This window comes from Coenobita brevimanus, chromosome 46 (assembly GCF_032717465.1).
Source record: "Coenobita brevimanus isolate Jiangsu-jjx chromosome 46, ASM3271746v2, whole genome shotgun sequence".
Classification (NCBI taxonomy): Eukaryota; Metazoa; Arthropoda; class Malacostraca; order Decapoda; family Coenobitidae; genus Coenobita; species Coenobita brevimanus.
Genome location: NC_136999.1, coordinates 18,307,356 through 18,324,077, shown reverse-complemented (window position 1 = coordinate 18,324,077; position 16,722 = coordinate 18,307,356). Strand labels below are relative to the sequence as shown.

Genomic DNA, 16,722 nt, shown 5'->3' with positions numbered 1-16,722 from the left:
TAGACGATTCCAGTGCTGTTCTTCCATCACTTCCCCCCTCTGACTTCTTCATGGCTGATAATAAAATTATTTCAGCCGATCTATTTTCTGCTGTCACAGGCCTCAATACTAATAAGGCATATGGGCCTGATGGAGTCCCTCCTGTTGTTCTCAAGAACTGTGCTTCTGTGCTTACGCCCTGCCTAGGCAAACTCTTTTGCCTTTATCTGTCAACTTGTACCTTTCCTTCTTGCTGGAAGTTTGCTCTCATTCACCCAGTCCCAAAGAAGGGTGACCATTCCCAACCCTCTAACTATTGTCCAGTTGCTTTAACATCCTGTATCTCAGAAGTTTTCGAGCCTGTTCTTAATAGAAAAATTTTAAAGCATCTTTCCTATCATAACCTTCTTTCTGATCGTCAGTATGGGTTCCGTCAGGGACGCTCCACTGGCGATCTTCTCACCTACCTTTCAGACTCTGGTCAGCCTCCTTTCGGGACTTTGGCGAAAGCTTTGCCATTGCACTTGACATCTCTAAGGCTTTCGATCGAGTCTGGCATAAATCTTTAATTTCCAAACTGCCCTTTTACGGTTTCTATCCTTCTATCTGTGCCTTTATCTCTAGCATCCTTTCTGATCGTTCTATAGCCGCTGTTGTAGACAGCCATAGTTCTTCTCCTAGATCTATTAACAGCGGTGTTCCTCAGGGCTCTCTCCTATCACCAACTCTCTTCCTTTTATTCATCAATGATCTTCTAAGCTGTACATCTAACCCTATCCACTCATACGCTGATGACTCCACCCTTCGCCTTTCCATTCGATTCCCGCAACGTCCACCTCAGCAGTTACTTCAACAAACAAGGGATGAGGCTATGGCACACCTAATGTCTGACTAGGCTCGTATCTCTAACTGGGGTAAAAATAATCTTGTTTTTAATGCATCAAAGACTCAGTTTTTGCACCTATCAACCCGACAAAATCTTCCACAGGTATACCCACTAATGTTTAATAATATTCATCTTAATCCTGCATCATCCTTGAACATGCTTGGGGTTTCATTTACTCGGGACTTATCTTGGAAAAATCATATTACATCTCTTGTAAAATCTGCTTGCAAGAGATTAGGTATGCTAAGCTGACTCCATTCCTTCTTTACCCCTGCACAATTGCTGACTCTATACAGGGGTTTTATCCGCCCCTGTGTAGAGTACAACTCTCATGTGTGGGGAGGCTCCCCACATACAGCTCTTCTCAATAGGGTGGAGTCAAAGGCTTTTCGCCTCATTAACTCTTCTCCTCTTACTGACTCCCTTCAACCTTTGTCTCTTCGCCACATTGTTGCATCTTTATCTCTTTTCTATCGCTACTTCAATGGTCACTGCTCCTCTGAATTGTCTGCTTGCATTCCTCCACCCCTACGACGGGCACGTAGCACCCGTCTAGCAGCAAACTCTCATCCCTTTTCTGTCCAACTCTCTAATGCAAGAGTTAACCGTTACTCCCAGTCCTTCATTTATGCAACAGGTCAACTCTGGAACTGTCTCCCTCTGTCTGTATTTCCTGCTTCCTATGATCTCCAGTCTTTCAAACGCAGTGTGTTCAGGCATCTGGAAATGATCGGATCTTGAATTTGGCTCTCTCTTGTATTTTGTTTTTCTCTTGGAAGGAACAGTTTTGTGGGCTCATTGCCTTTGGTTCCTTCTTCCTCACATAGAAAAAAAATGCATATGACATCAGGAACACTGATGTATATGGTAACTGGCAGTTTTATGTGTTAAGCAGAGAAATTAAATTACAAGAGAAAAAGTTGAATGTTATGATACAGTTAGTGTCACTGAAAAAAATAAATAAATAAAACTCAGCCTTTGTGGATTATGATTCCTTATGAGTTAGTCTGCAGTCTACATGTGTAATGTATATAGGAATGTGAAGCCCACTCATAACAGAACTCTGGTACTAAATATTTCTACTCTTCCCCGTAATGAAGAGCCCTTTTAATTACTCAGATTAAATACTAACGTCACCGAAAAAGTATTACCTCTAGGCTTAAATATATCAATTTAATCCTGACATTGTCTGCATCAGTAGCATGCAAGAGGATATTGAAAAGTATTATGGGAAATAAACCACGTTTGAAGAGGAGTTAAGAAATCATCCAAGCCACGTCAAATACGATCCTAAGCTTAGCAGAGATGTTTGGCAGTGACAGGGATGGAAACCATCTTCATTATCCCATGTGTAGTATCTACTGTCTCTGCTAAGCTCAATGTAATCATCTGGTGTAAGAAAAATTTCAATGTACAGTACCTTCTGCTGTCATTGTCAGAAGGGCTAATCAACCATCCCTCGGCTCAAGGGTGTAATTTTGTAATGGAGTTGCAACATACTGTATGGAACAATGTTGTTCAGTAATTTTACTTTCTATGCAGGTCCAGTACATCATAATCGTATTGCTGGATACAGAACAGTTCCAGCTTTTAAGCTCAGTAATCTGAACATTTACTTTTGGTTGAATCGCCCTTCTGATTCCAAGGGACTCTGACCCATATTCCAGGTAGCTTAGGAAGCTTCATGCATCCTTTTCCTTGGCGATTTAATTGAATGTTACACTAAAAACACTTTCCCGTATGCTGCTTATGTTGTTTTAGTTCTGACATATTCTAAATAGTTAAATACAAGAGCTATCTAAGGTGTAATGTAGAAAATAAAACGCTATTGGAAAACATAATATGAAATCTCTAGGACCAATAAGAATATGACCAGGCGGACGCAAGAAGCAATCCTACTAAACACGGGGACTGATCATCAAGCCTTTATCATATCCCTTTCTTTGAAACAAAAATTAAGTATAGCAAGGCAATCAGTGTAGGTACGCTAATAAAATACTAATTCTACCAATCCTCTTGGTGTTATCACCAATGGAAGCAAGCTTGTCATCTATTCTCAACCCTCTCACTACGAACCATCTCTTCTTAGCATATTAGCACTCTTGTAGTGGCAATTTATCACTGTGGTCAGTGGGTTAATGAACATTGTTTTAAATGTATTTAGTTCACGATATTTCCTATAGATAAATATAGTACCTTGGGTTGAAGTAGTTAAATACAATGAATTGTGATAGTGAAGACCCGGGTTTCCCAACTTCAAAGGGAATATGACACTGGCTTGGAGGCTGTTATACCTTTTTCATTCTGTGTAACTGATGCACCAACGCCAGTATTGTAAGTTACCTGAATAATCATCACTCAGGCCGCTCATTTATTTGTTAATGTAAATGCTGGTGTTCACAACTGCAGCATCATTTTTTGCCAGAAATCCTTTTCCCCCTTCAGTGTTAAGTCAGTTTTTAAAATTTTATTCTGGCTGGCTATGAGCCAGCGAAGCTAGCAAGCAATGCATACTCTATGTTCAGCCGAGAAATAAGCGGCCCGACATGACCCAGCCTGGCCCTACATGACATGGCCCAAGATCAGTGGTTTTCAGAAGCTAACACGTTTTCTACGATGTGAGATAGGAGGAGATTCTTTCAGCAGGTAGTTGGTACATTGAATGAATTTTGTTTTTAACTATATATTCACTCATGAGAACAAAAAAAAACCTTGGAATCTCAGCTTTCCAAGGTAATGTACTGAGGGCCGCAGTTGACAAGCTCCACTACGAAATCGAATTAAAAAAGATTTCCTGTTGTAACACTATTTTCTTGCATGGATTTTAACAATTAAATATCGGATATTACACTCATAATTTTACCTGGATGTTTTTTCTGTGTTTAGGGTGTGAAATCAGCAAGCGTAATTGCTCCTATTCTGGATTTTATCATTCCATCAGTAGCTAAGCATTTCCTGATGCAGCACGTTGACACAGCACGTCGGGAGCAGAGAACTGAGCATTACAAGTGCGATAGATGCTACGGCGCCTCGTTATATGCACATCCAGAGAGAGCATGTGAGAAAGTAAATATCATAGCTCAATTATTCTATCGTTATTGATCAACTTCCTCACCAGAAATGTTGAAAGTTTACACCAAGATAAAATTACGATGATAAGCATATGCACAAACGCTTGTTCGCCCGTCACGCGCTCACAAAGCGCACTTTATTTAGGTTTGGACGGCTCTCCACACTCCCTGATATAAGAATGATCCCACTGTAGAAGGTATTTTCCATGCCATATTACGTCCGTTGTTATAAGTACTGGGTAGGAATAGAATAAAAAAGGCGTCGTTGCACCAGTCGGAGAGTGCTGCGTACTAACAATGATTTACAGTTTAGCACCTTCTGGTTATCTCATAAAGTACCAGGTATCGAGTTTGATCCAGAAGAAACTGTGAGATGAGCTGAACATTCCATCTTGATCCCAACACCAAGACTCAAATTCTTGTCGTCCAAGAAGGCTTTCTGCCGCCACCTTTTTCCAACCAGTTCATTTCTGTATGTACACATTAATATATACATGAATGCTATTTTTGCAGTATATGTCAGTATAAGTGATGCAATAGCATATCAGAAAAATAAACTGAAATATGCAAAATATATTGCTAAGAAAGAAGTGCAAGAAAGTACTCGAAGTCGACGGAAATATCCCTTCATGCTGTATCATTAACCCTTTCGTTTAATGTGAAGTTGTTTTTACCTCTTGTGTAGCCACAAGGGGATTCCGTTCATTATTTACTGCTGATTGCGTGTCTAACCGTCTCCTTGTATGTCATTCTGTTTGTCTTTTTAGGCTATACTATTAAAAGCATTGACCTAAAACTTCCTTTTTATTTTCTAGCCAGGATACTGTTCGATGCTAGGTCAGGTTGATATGAAAGTCATAAGGCCAAGGACAGCGTTGTTAAAAAGAACTTTACTTCAGGTGGTTGATGAGTCCCTGGTTCGGGGGTGTCTAAACTGTTCACTTGAATCAGGCATAAAATTGACTTTCTCCATCTTATAAGTTGAATTGTAACAAGAGATTAACACGAGAATGATGTTGGTCACGCAAATGTGCTAAAGAAATTATCTTAAGTGGTACTGTCTTATCCTGACCATGATCTACTGGATTTGAGCTACAAGAGGATGAAAATCTCATAATTAATATGAATGAGCTGAACTTTGCTTTCTTCTGTCTTCTGCCACATAGGGTAAAGGTTAATGGAATTACAATATTTTCTGCCACAGTGTTCGTTTATTCCTCTTTGTAGTTTAACATCTTTCATGCTATGGATTTGCTTCGCCAGATTTCTTTCATTCACGTAATGGAGGAACTTGCAGTGAAATGATCAGTATCATTTTTGAGGGCTCTTTAGTCCGATGGCATATGATTTGTTTTCCTTTTTTAAATGATTTTATTAGAATATGTACTGAAGGGGTTTATAGTAGATGTATATATCACCCTTCCACCTTGAGAAGCGCCTCCTGAGAGCAATAGAATCGTTGCTTAGCTGGAGGGCATGCGTGCTTGCTGAAACATGCAGACACGCAAGAAAACAAGCACACTCTAATTTTGTTTCCTCTTCCGTCCCAATCAGAATATGATTTGGAGAAGGAAGAATTGGATTTGATAGACTCGTCGGGTCGACAGGCCGGTACTTGGGTAGCATTTTGTTTGTCAGTTTCCCTGGAGACTCGTGCTGGAGACGTGTGAGGACACCAATCGGGGAAACTGTGTGTGTGTGTGTGTGTGTGTGTGTGTGTGTACTTCATTTGTCATAGAGGCATATGACAGTCCATTGCTGTTGATTCCTTTACTTCTCTCGTGGGCTGTAGGTCTAGGTGGTGTTGATCATCATCCACTCACTTAAGTAGTGCCACCTACTTCTTCCTAAGGTGACTATACACCGCATGACAAGACTAATCGTGTCCAGTAACCAGGAAACCACGTACCAACCTAGGTGGTAACTATATAAAAAAAAAAATTAGGTGATGTGGAGCCTCTTTTGGTGCCCCTATTAACTAGGTGGACAGACGCAAATGCGTCCTCCATCCAAAAACCAAATCAAGGCTCTGTCCACTGCAAGGGAACTTTGGTTCATTTCATGGGATGGCCCTGCAGGGCGATTGCTTGCCTCAGGTTGATGGGTCTGGTAGTCTAGACAGACAAAGGTTGTTCCATTGCTGTTGCTGTAGTTACTACTAATGCTACTACTACTACTACTACTACTACTACCACCACCACCACCACCACCACCACCACCGATAATACTACTACCACCCCCACCACTGCTAATGCCACCACCGCCACTACTACTACCACCACAACCACCTATACTACTACTACACAACTACTCTACTACTACTATTACTATTGCTTAACCTTGGACTACTAAACTTTGATTTTTGTAACAAAAGCACTAAACATGGATATATTATACCCGAGTTTAGAAAATTATAAAATAATAGTACATATGCAAATTTACTAAATCATCACTTACACACTAAATTTAAGGCATCTTAAATATTACCTAAACTGTTAATAACTCTTAATTACTACAAATGAGGTATTTTAGGGAAATTTAGACAAAAACGTCCAGCACTGTAAAATTGTCACCAAATTTTTGGAAATAATTCATTTAAAAAAAAAAACACACACTCCGCCAAATTACCCCAAACTTCCCGAAACCCTTCCAAACACTTCTGGCTCTGCTCCAAGGGGATTATTAGCACCAAACCCACGTATAATATGCCCAAGTATGTCACTGGTCGGTTATCATTAAACTCGGGTACACTATACCCAAACCCATCACTATGGACAATTCCCAGTCAAGCAGCAGTGCGACATGACCTACATCCTTGAGCATTCGGGGAACCCTGAGGGTACTGAGGGTCCCAGCACTCTGGCCTGGTGGGATCACTGCGTAACTCGAATGACGTCATAGGCGTCGGATATATTATACCCAACTTCAGTACTCCAGGGTTAATGAGGTCTCCCTTGAGCTAATGATAACCATCAGTCTCAACAGCTGGTATTATTTAATGAATATACGCCCACTACCATACAGAAGAGATTAACATTCCCTCTAACCCTCTCACGTTAAGAGAGAGATTTCGAAAGTAAATAATATGTTTGGAAGAAGAAAGAAGTATAAAAATCATCATACAGAAAAATTGACACCTTACAGAGCCTGATAGCCAAGTCTCATGGCCCTGTGCCTTGACCATTGTGAAATGGAACTGACTGTTGACTCCACCATCTGTTACAGGTACCGACAGACGATATTATAGTCATACGAACCTAAAAGAGGGAATTCTGTTATCATTACCTTTCCAGTGGCCAGCATAACTCTAGAATATTCTTTCAGCTAACACCATGCGATATTATGCACTTGAGAATGTGCTTTAGAAGCCAGAAACAGTAAATACAGTTATCAGTAGTCCTCCCATGATCGGGAAAACTCTACTATACTATTATATCTAAAACTAATAAGTTTCGTTCAGAGGCTACTGAGTCATGTGCCTGAGAGTGGTAACGTTATTATCCTTTCCTCCTTCTACAGCACCTCCGCCACCCTCTACCCAGGCGTCTCTGGACAGGCTTGACCATGGCGATGAAGCAGACACCAGCAACATCCCAGACACTCTGGACCTACCTCTCCAGCCCCTAGACATTACTGCTCAGGTGGGTCCACTGAAATTGTGCTTTATATATATTGGCCTGGCTTATAAATTTTGGCAATATTTACAAATACAAATAGAACTCCGGCAACCCCTAGATTTTATGTTCATGTGGGTCCACAGCAGCTCTCTCTCTCTCTCTCTCTCTCTCTCTCTCTCTCTCTCTCTCTATATATATATATATATATATATATATATATATATAAAGTATATATATAGTTACGTCCCCACCCCCACACTGCCACAAGCTCCAACAGCAGTAGTACAGTATAGGAAGGACGTTGCCCAGTGAGTTGTTCGTCTTATGGTCAGCCTTTAGGTGTGCAGTACACAAGATCAGCTGAGGCGAAAATAAACACTGGCTTCTTAAAGTTCACTGTCTTTATTTTCCAAATAATTTCACTTAATTCTTTCCAACTTCACTGTTCTCACAAGCACTGGAGCTATACACACTTTACTAACTGTTATTACATTTAATGCTCAACACTTCACTGTTTTCTCAACTTCCAGTGATATACAAACTTCAATAACCCATCACTGTTTGCCACTGTTTTCACAAGTACCAATAATATACAACCTTCACTGACACTGACATTGCACTACATTTCACACAAACTGACCTGAAACCCGACTGCAAACTTCAAACTGACTGACTAACTAAGCTCTTCCCCATCCTTATATAAGCTTGCATTGTTCCAGAAACGTCCACTTCTCCAAGATTCTAGGACACACTGTCTTGCCTCAGCCCCTTGCAACAACAGTTACCAACTACGAGACATTAAAACATGCTAGAGTTTTCCTACATTACATAACACTCTAAATCATTTACCATACGAACTTAAATTACATAATTTAACAAGCAATCACTTAAATAAAACATTATAGAGAAAAGGAGCATAAAAATTAATGCATACCTTACGAAATAACTATGCTTACAAACACCAGGCAAACTGGCAACTCTGAGGACTCGTACCGAAACTTATGGTACCAGAAACGTCTCGAAGGTACGAGACTACCTAACTGGCAAATCCCCCTTCATAACAATATATATATATATATATATATATATATATATATATATATCTATATATATATATATATATATATATATATATATATATATATATATACATATATAGTGGGCGAATAAAACCCGCGAATAAAGTTAAAACAAAAAAACTGCAGGGGAAAAGAAGGCATGCAGTCGGCTTGGCACACCTAATCTATCGGAAGCAGATTTTAGAAGAGGTAACTAGGATCATTCCAAGACAAATCCCGCGAGAATGAAACCCCAGATATTTTTAAAGATGGTGCAGGATTGAGTTGGATATTGTTACAAATTAGAGGATACCCCTGCGGTGTTTTTGTCTAGTTGAAAGATGTAAAAATTTGTTTTTTTGATGCATTAAAAACAAGACTACTTTTACCGCAACCAGAGATATGAGCTAAGTCAGACATTACGTGTGCCATAGCCTCATCCCTTGTTTGTGACAGTAGCTGTTGAGATGAACGCTGCGGGAAGCGAATGGAAAGGTGAAGAGTGAAGTTATCAGCGTATGAATGGATAGGGTTAGATGTACAACTTAGGTCACTGATGAACAAAAAGAAGAGCGTTGTTGATAGGACAGAGCCCTGAGGAATACCAGTATTGATAGCTCTATGAGAAGAATGATGGCTGTCAACAACAGCAAGTATAGAACGACCAGAAAGGAAGGTAGAGATGAAGGTGCATATTGATAGATAGAAACCTTAAGAGGGAAGTTTGGAAATTAAAGACTTATGCCAGACTCGATCGAAAGCCTTTGAGGTGCCAGATGCAATGGCAAAGCTTTACCCGAAAGGAGGATGACCAGAAGCTTGAAAGATATTTGAGAAAACTGCTAGTGGAGCTGTCATAACCGAAATGAGACTTAACAAATAAATCACTGGTCTGGCCGGGATCTGAACTCAGAAACTCGCGCTCCCAACGTGCGCATGATACCATTGAGCCAGAGGATCCCAGCTTTGCTGCTAGGCAACGTGGGCTTTTAAAGACCCCATTAAAGATCGTCCCTGAAGGAACCCATACTGACAGTCTGAGAGTAGGTTATGATAGAAGAGGTGCTTCAAATTGTTTTTGTTAAGAACACTCAATTTTTTTTTAAATATAGGATGTTAAAGCAATTGGGGGGATAGTTAGAAAGCTAGGAGTGGTCACCCTTCTTTGAGACAGGCTAAATGAAAGCAAAGTTCCAGCAGGAAGGAAAGGTACAAGTTGATAGACAAAGGCGAAAGAGTTTACCTAGGCATGGCCTAAGCACAGAAACACAGTTGTTGAGATCAACAGAAGGGATCAGATCAGGCCCATATGCCTTGTTAGCACTCAGGCCAGTGATGACAGAAAATACATCAGTTGAAGTAATTTTAATGTCAGGCAAGAGGAAGCGGGGGGGGGGGGGGAGTGATGGAGGAACAACACAAGAATCGTCTAAGGTGGAACTGAAGGAGAAAGTCTGGATGAAGCGTTTTACTTTATCAACAGAAAAAATAGTTACAGAGCCATCAGAAAGGAAAAAAGGGAGGGAAAAATGGGGTTGGTTTCAAGCTGGATGAGCCATTAACGAAAGTACCTAACCTTTTGATTAATATTTAGTAACTAAGTGTTCTGTATTTAGTATCGTGGGTTGTATCTGATGGAATTATCTACCATTATAATAACCTGTCGTCTTTTGACACTATAACCCACTAACATCACCCTAGTTATGTCATTTCAAAAGTACTGACTTTTATTGTGGCTTGGCATAATGGTAACCCATCCTCCTGTGACGTCCTAACCCACTAACACCTCCCTAACTATATTTCCTTAAAAATGTTGATTTATAGAGTGGTTTGTTATCTCAGTATTTGGCTACTCTGTTGGGTAAGTGATTTTGTGGCATTGTAGCTGCTCATACATATTGTAGTGGGTGCATAAATACATTAACCCATTACGAGTGCTAACGCCAGCTTGTAATTTTGTTTTAAGGTGTTGGTTTTTGGAATGGATTGGTGTCTTGATATTTAGATAATCAGTATGCAGTGGGTATGTGGGTTAAAGTAGCAGTTTATAGCTACTGTAGGGAGATATTAGTAAAGTAACCCTTTTCCTAGCACTAACACTAGCCTGTAATAATGTTCCTGCAGGTTGGCGACAGTCCCACGAGTCAGAGGTCTGGTACCTACGTACCTCGCCTCCACATCCAGCCTCTCCACTCGGTCGACCTGCCCCAAGCCACGTCTACTAACCACAAGTACTACAAAATACAAATCACCTGCACGCGATTGAACAATGAGAGTTTTGTTTAATATTTTTGCTGCAATTAAACCATTATGTTCAGGTTTGGAAAGGCATCTCATTTTGAAGAGATTGAGGTGAGCTGTATCTAACTGCTCCACAAGGAAAAGCTTCTTCCAAGTTGATTAAAATCATTTGGAGATAACTCTGATGTGTGAATAACGTCCTCTGGTTCAAGGGGACAAAGATCTGTTTGGAATGTTGTCACATATATCTTCTTTTATTCCAGTGCTGTTGCACTGCAGTCAAAAGTGATACTTTGACTATTGTGTGTGAGGCTGCAGAGATTGTATTGTCATACTTAGATGGTTATATGTGCGGTGAAATGCATTGCTATGACAATCAATTGTAATGTTCTGACAGTGTAACATTTTGTCCCAGTGTTGTTACGCTGCCGTCAAATGTTATGCTCTGATGGTTAAATGTAATACTCTGACGGTTGTGTGTGATGTTGCGTAGATTATTATGTAATGACCCAGTGGTCATATGCATTTCTGTGATGATCAGATATAATGGTCTGACAGCCAAATAATCCTCTGACGATCATGTGTATTCATTGTTGGTCATAAGAATTCTGTGCATATCAAATGCAATGTTGAGATATTCAAATGTACGGTAATTATGTGTCAGTGAAATGTAATGCTATGATGGCTATATGTGTTTCCTGAAGGCCTTTTTTTTTTTTTTAATATATATGACGGTGACGACTACATGTGTTTATTGAAGGCCTTTTTTTATATGACTGTGGTGACTAGATGTGTTTATTGAAAGCCTTTTTTGTTTTCTATGATGGTCAAATATAATGTTGTGACAGTCACGAGTAAAGCCGTAACGTGTATTTTTGTGCAGGTCAAAGTCATGGAGTGACTGTCAAAGCTAAAGGTGTGACGATTAGACGCAGCCTACAGTCATCTATAATACAGGTACGGTCAAGTGTGCAGTCACATATAATCCTTTGACGTACAGAATTACGGACAAATATAATTTTGTGATTGTCAAGTGTATGATCAGGCAGAATCTTGGGACGGTCTAAAGTAAGGTCAAATGGAGTTTTGGGACGGTAAAGTGTACAGTCATATGACAGTCAAGTGTTCGGTCAGATATAATCCTGTGACGGCCAAGTGTAATTGTGAACTAGGAAGAAAGCCAAGTGAAGTGAGACAAACTCCTGTGGCCTCTGCTAACTTCAGGTGAACCAAATCAGGCATTTCATGCAAAATTATGATTCCAAGGACCAAATGTAAATACAACTATACCTAACTGCAGACCTAAAGTTCCGTGTGTAAGGCCGGACCATCGTAAAAGTTATGTAATCTATCTATCTATAGTACGACACTCTAATCCCTCAAAGGGTGGCCACAGACAAAACGCCTCCAAGTTGCTCTGTCATCCACCGTTTGACTGCCCTCCCCCCAACTCACTCCCCCCTCCCTCATATACCTCTCAACTCCATCCCTCCATCTCATCCTCGGTCTCCCCCTCCCTCTCCCTCCCTCCGCCTCACCTACATACACCCCCTTAGTCAGTCTTTCACTCTCCATTCTCTTCACATGTCCAAGCCACCTCAGTGTATTTCTCCAAATTTTCTGAATCACATCCACATCCACCCCACAACGTTCTTTTACTTCTTCATTCGTCATCCTGTCCCACCATGTCACCCCACATGCTCCTTTCAGGTAAGTCATTTCCACTGCTCACACTCTTGACTTGTTCCCCACTAGCAAGGTCCACGCCTCGCTTCCGTACGTCAGGGCAGGGATCACAATATTATCATGCAGTGACTTCTTAACTTCCATATTCACCTCCCTATTTCTCATCACCGCTTTCAGTGAATGAACAACCTTCCTTCCCTGTTGTACCCTTTCAAGCACTTCATCCCCAAAACTTCCATCCTTACTCATCACACTACCCAAGTACTTGAATGCACTCACAGTCTCCATATCCTCACAATCCAACTTCACTGTGTATTCTGTGACTTCATTCCACTCAAACACCATAGCTTTACTCTTGTATACATTTACTTTCAGATTCTTACACACTGTCCCAAATTCATTCACCAAACTTTGCAACTCCCATTCATCTTCATTCAGCAATACTGTATCATCAGCAAACAGCAACACTGGACTCTTCCACACCTCACCCTCATTCATTAGAGCCACCCCAGCATCCATTGCCCTACCTTGCATCTCCTTTACAACCCCATCCATGAATATATTAAACAGCCATGGAGACATCACACATCCCTGTTTCAGTCCCACATTGAGATCAAAGAACTCATTCAGCTTACCATCCACTCGCACCGTAGCTCTAGCTCCTTCGTACATACTCTTCACAGGACTCAATAATTTTCCCTCCACTCCATATATTCTTAATACCTTCCACATACCTTGCCTATCCATTCTGTCATAAGCTTTCTCCAAGTCCATGAAGGCAGCATACACCTTCCTTCCCTTCTCTAGATACTTCTCCACTAAACATCTTAGAACAAATATCTGATCTACACACCCTTTTCCCTTCTAAATTCCCCTTGTTCTTCTCCAACTAGCTCCTCTGTTTTATGCCTAACCCTATCAAAAAGCATTCTACCATATATTTTTCCAATCACTCTAAGAAGTCAAATACCCCTATGGTTACCATATACTTCTCTCTCCCTTTTTCCTTTGTATAAATGAACAATTATACCTAATTTCCAGTCCTCTGGAACCCTTCCCTCTTCCCAAACCAATCTACACAACTTCCATATCTACTCCACAACAATCTCACCCCCATACTTCAGCATTTCACCACACACTTCATCAATTCCTCGGACCTTTCCCATCTTGATCTTCTTCATTGCTTCAACTATTTCCACCCTACTGATCTCCTCCTCCCTCCTATCACCTCTTCTTCTCCCAGCCATTCCCCAACCACTTATACTCACATTGCTCTTAATGTCCACATTCAACAAATCCTCAAAGTGCTCCTTCCATCTCCCCATTTTCTCTCTCTTCTCCACCAACAATCTATTATTCCTATCTTTCACTCCCGTGCTATGTCCCATTTCACACTGTCTTACTTTCTTTACCTCCTTCCAAAACAATTTCTTTCTCTCCCTCCATTTTACACTCAGATTCCTCCCAAACTCTTCAACCACTCTCTTCTTACTCTCCTTTACCAATCTCTTCACTTCCCTTTCCCTGTTTGCATATACCTCTCTCTTCTTTCTTTCATCTTCTCCCGTATCTATACTTGCTAGTCAGTCACTATATGCCTTCTTCTGGGCCACAGCTCGTTTCACCTCATCATTCCACCATGCAGTCCCTTGCACACCCCTGCATCTCCTCCTCACTCCACAAACCACCTCGCATGCTGTGCCTGTCTCTTCCTTGAATATCTTGCATACTTCTTCCACCCCTTCCTTCTGCTCTAATTTATACCTTCCCAATCTTTCTTCCACTATGTTGTTACACTGCCATTTTCTCACTCTCTTGCAACTTCTCCACTCTTTTCACAAGAGCTGTTTCCTCCTGTCGTCCACTTCGTCTCTTCACCCATTTTCTTTGCAGCCTCAACTTGACCATCACTAAGTGATGGTCCGAGATTCCATTTCTCCACCCTCTCCACACTTTTGCATCCAACACTTGTCTTCTCATTCGCTCATCCACACACTTAATCTATCACTGCATTTCGTTCAACAAGTTCACCGTCCATCCTTTTCATGACTCTCCATGTATACCTGTGGATCATCTTATGCCGGGAGAAAGTATTGGCTATTGCCAACCCCTTAGTAGCATAGATGTCCACCAAAGCACTACCATTCCCATCTACTTCAGTTGGCACACCGTACTGACCAACCACTCCATCCACCCGTACATTCCCAACTTTTCCATTCATGTCTGCAATCAAAAACACGCTCTCCCTCCTCTCAAACTTATCCATACGTGCATCTACACTCGCCCAAAACTCATCTTTCACTCTTACCACTCGGTCCTCTGTCGGCGCATACGCACATACAATTGCCCAAGCTTATATACCTACTTTCATCCTCACCCATACAATCCTTGCACCCATTGTTCCATCGCATTACCCACTTACATTCCTCCACTTCTTGCTTATCATCAGACATACTCCCTCTCTTGCCCTCTGATTCTCATTAACTCCTGCACATATTCCTAAACCATACTCTCATTCTCTCGCCCTTTCACCTTACCACTTAGTTTCATTCAGTCCACATACATACACTCTTGCATCCTCAAGCACCTGAACAATCTCTCTCTCTTTCATTTTATCATTCACTCCTCTCACATTCCACGTTCCCATCCTTAGAATGTCCTTTGTCCGTACCTTGGTCGTCAACGTATGGTCCGTCCTGGTCCGAGGCAATTTGATCGCTTGTTTAGTTAGTTCTTTTTACGGGGCAGGACACCAGCCCACCACCAACCCTTTTGGTCGCCTCATACAACAAGCAGGAATACTGTGTGAAAATCTAGAGTAAAATTAAGTAACTATGTTGTAAAACGTAATTCCGTGTGTGGTAAGGAGAGGTGTTGTGACTTGTACCACAGCCATTATTATTACGACTACTACTACTACTACTACTATTACTACTACTGTCACTACTACTACTGCTACTGTATTATTATTATTATTATTATTATTATGAGAAAGTTATGTACTTACCTTAATTAGTCATCAGATATCTAAGTGCCATACTAAAGATGCACCAGCCTCTCTTTATACTACTCTCTTCAGTCCACAACTCTTCATTTACATTTCTCTCTTTCAAGCCCTCACCCACATCTAGCTCTCTTTCTTAACCCTGACACTACTGTATTTGCTTTTGAACTCTATTCGTCATATACACCCACCTCTCTCCTCTGTGCCACCCTCCCCACTCCAGGATCTCTAATTACCCCCTCTCTCTCTCTCTCTCTCTCTCTCTCTCTCTCTCTCTCCGCTTTAATCCTACCTCTCTTACTCCTTTCTCTTCTCCCTTCTCACATCTTCCACACTCCACTGCCTTTTTTCTCCCTCTTTCTCTTCTTCCGCTTCCCCCTTATCTCCTTCCCTCACCTCCATCACTGCTGTCTCTGTCTCTCTGCTCTTTTCTCTCACACTTCAACCACCTCCTTTTCTCTCCCCTCTCACTCGCCACTCACGTCTCTCTCCCTTCCATTCTCTCAGATTCCTTTGCTCCCTCCCATTCTCTCACACTTACACACCTCCTCTCACTGTCACTCTGCAGGGTCTGTGAAGCGTTTGGCCTTTCCTAATATTTGTCTGCCTCCGTCGACTGTTCTTCACTGTGTGTTTCTACTGTAGCATTTTTCCCATTTCTACTGCTGCTCTTTCACTGCCATCACCTATACCATTTAGTTGTCTCACTTTATCCCTCAATAAGTTCTCGCTCTTCGCTTCTTTTTCTTCGAAAATTATTTTCCTTAGTTCTATTTTAATTTTTAGGAAAGCATTACAACTATAATTTTAATACCCCTGCCTGCAAACTATAAAATAAAAACCGTTTTTCCTCTCTTGAGTCTAAGCTAGGATGAAATTTATACATTCAACTTACATCACCATCTCTCTTCAGTGTTTTCTAAAAATACATTTTTAATAATTAAGAGATTATTTTCCTTGTGCCTATTCATCCAGTACATCTTCATTAGCTATATCCTTCATATTCTGATATCCTATAACGTATTTTAACTAACTTAACGTCTGCTATTATTTATTTTTGTCAAACTTATTACTCTTCAGATAATATATTTGTGATCATTTTGTATCCTAAAACAAAGTCAAGTAGCAGACTGAGACTCGTTTCCTTCTTTCTTCCACAATCTTTGGGTCATGCAGTTTA

General features: G+C 40.8%; 1 protein-coding gene across 1 annotated transcript in view; it reads left to right on the top strand.

The window, feature by feature from the left end:
• Positions 1 to 10,897, top strand: part of LOC145398663 (protein turtle homolog A-like) — a 550,000-nt gene extending 539,103 nt beyond the window's left edge. The window contains exons 17-18 of the mRNA XM_080271469.1: positions 7,456 to 7,577; positions 10,736 to 10,897. Coding sequence (XP_080127595.1) covers positions 7,456 to 7,577; positions 10,736 to 10,897 — 284 coding nt within the window. The remainder of the gene's footprint in view (positions 1 to 7,455; positions 7,578 to 10,735) is intronic.
• Positions 10,898 to 16,722: the final 5,825 nt, after the last annotated feature.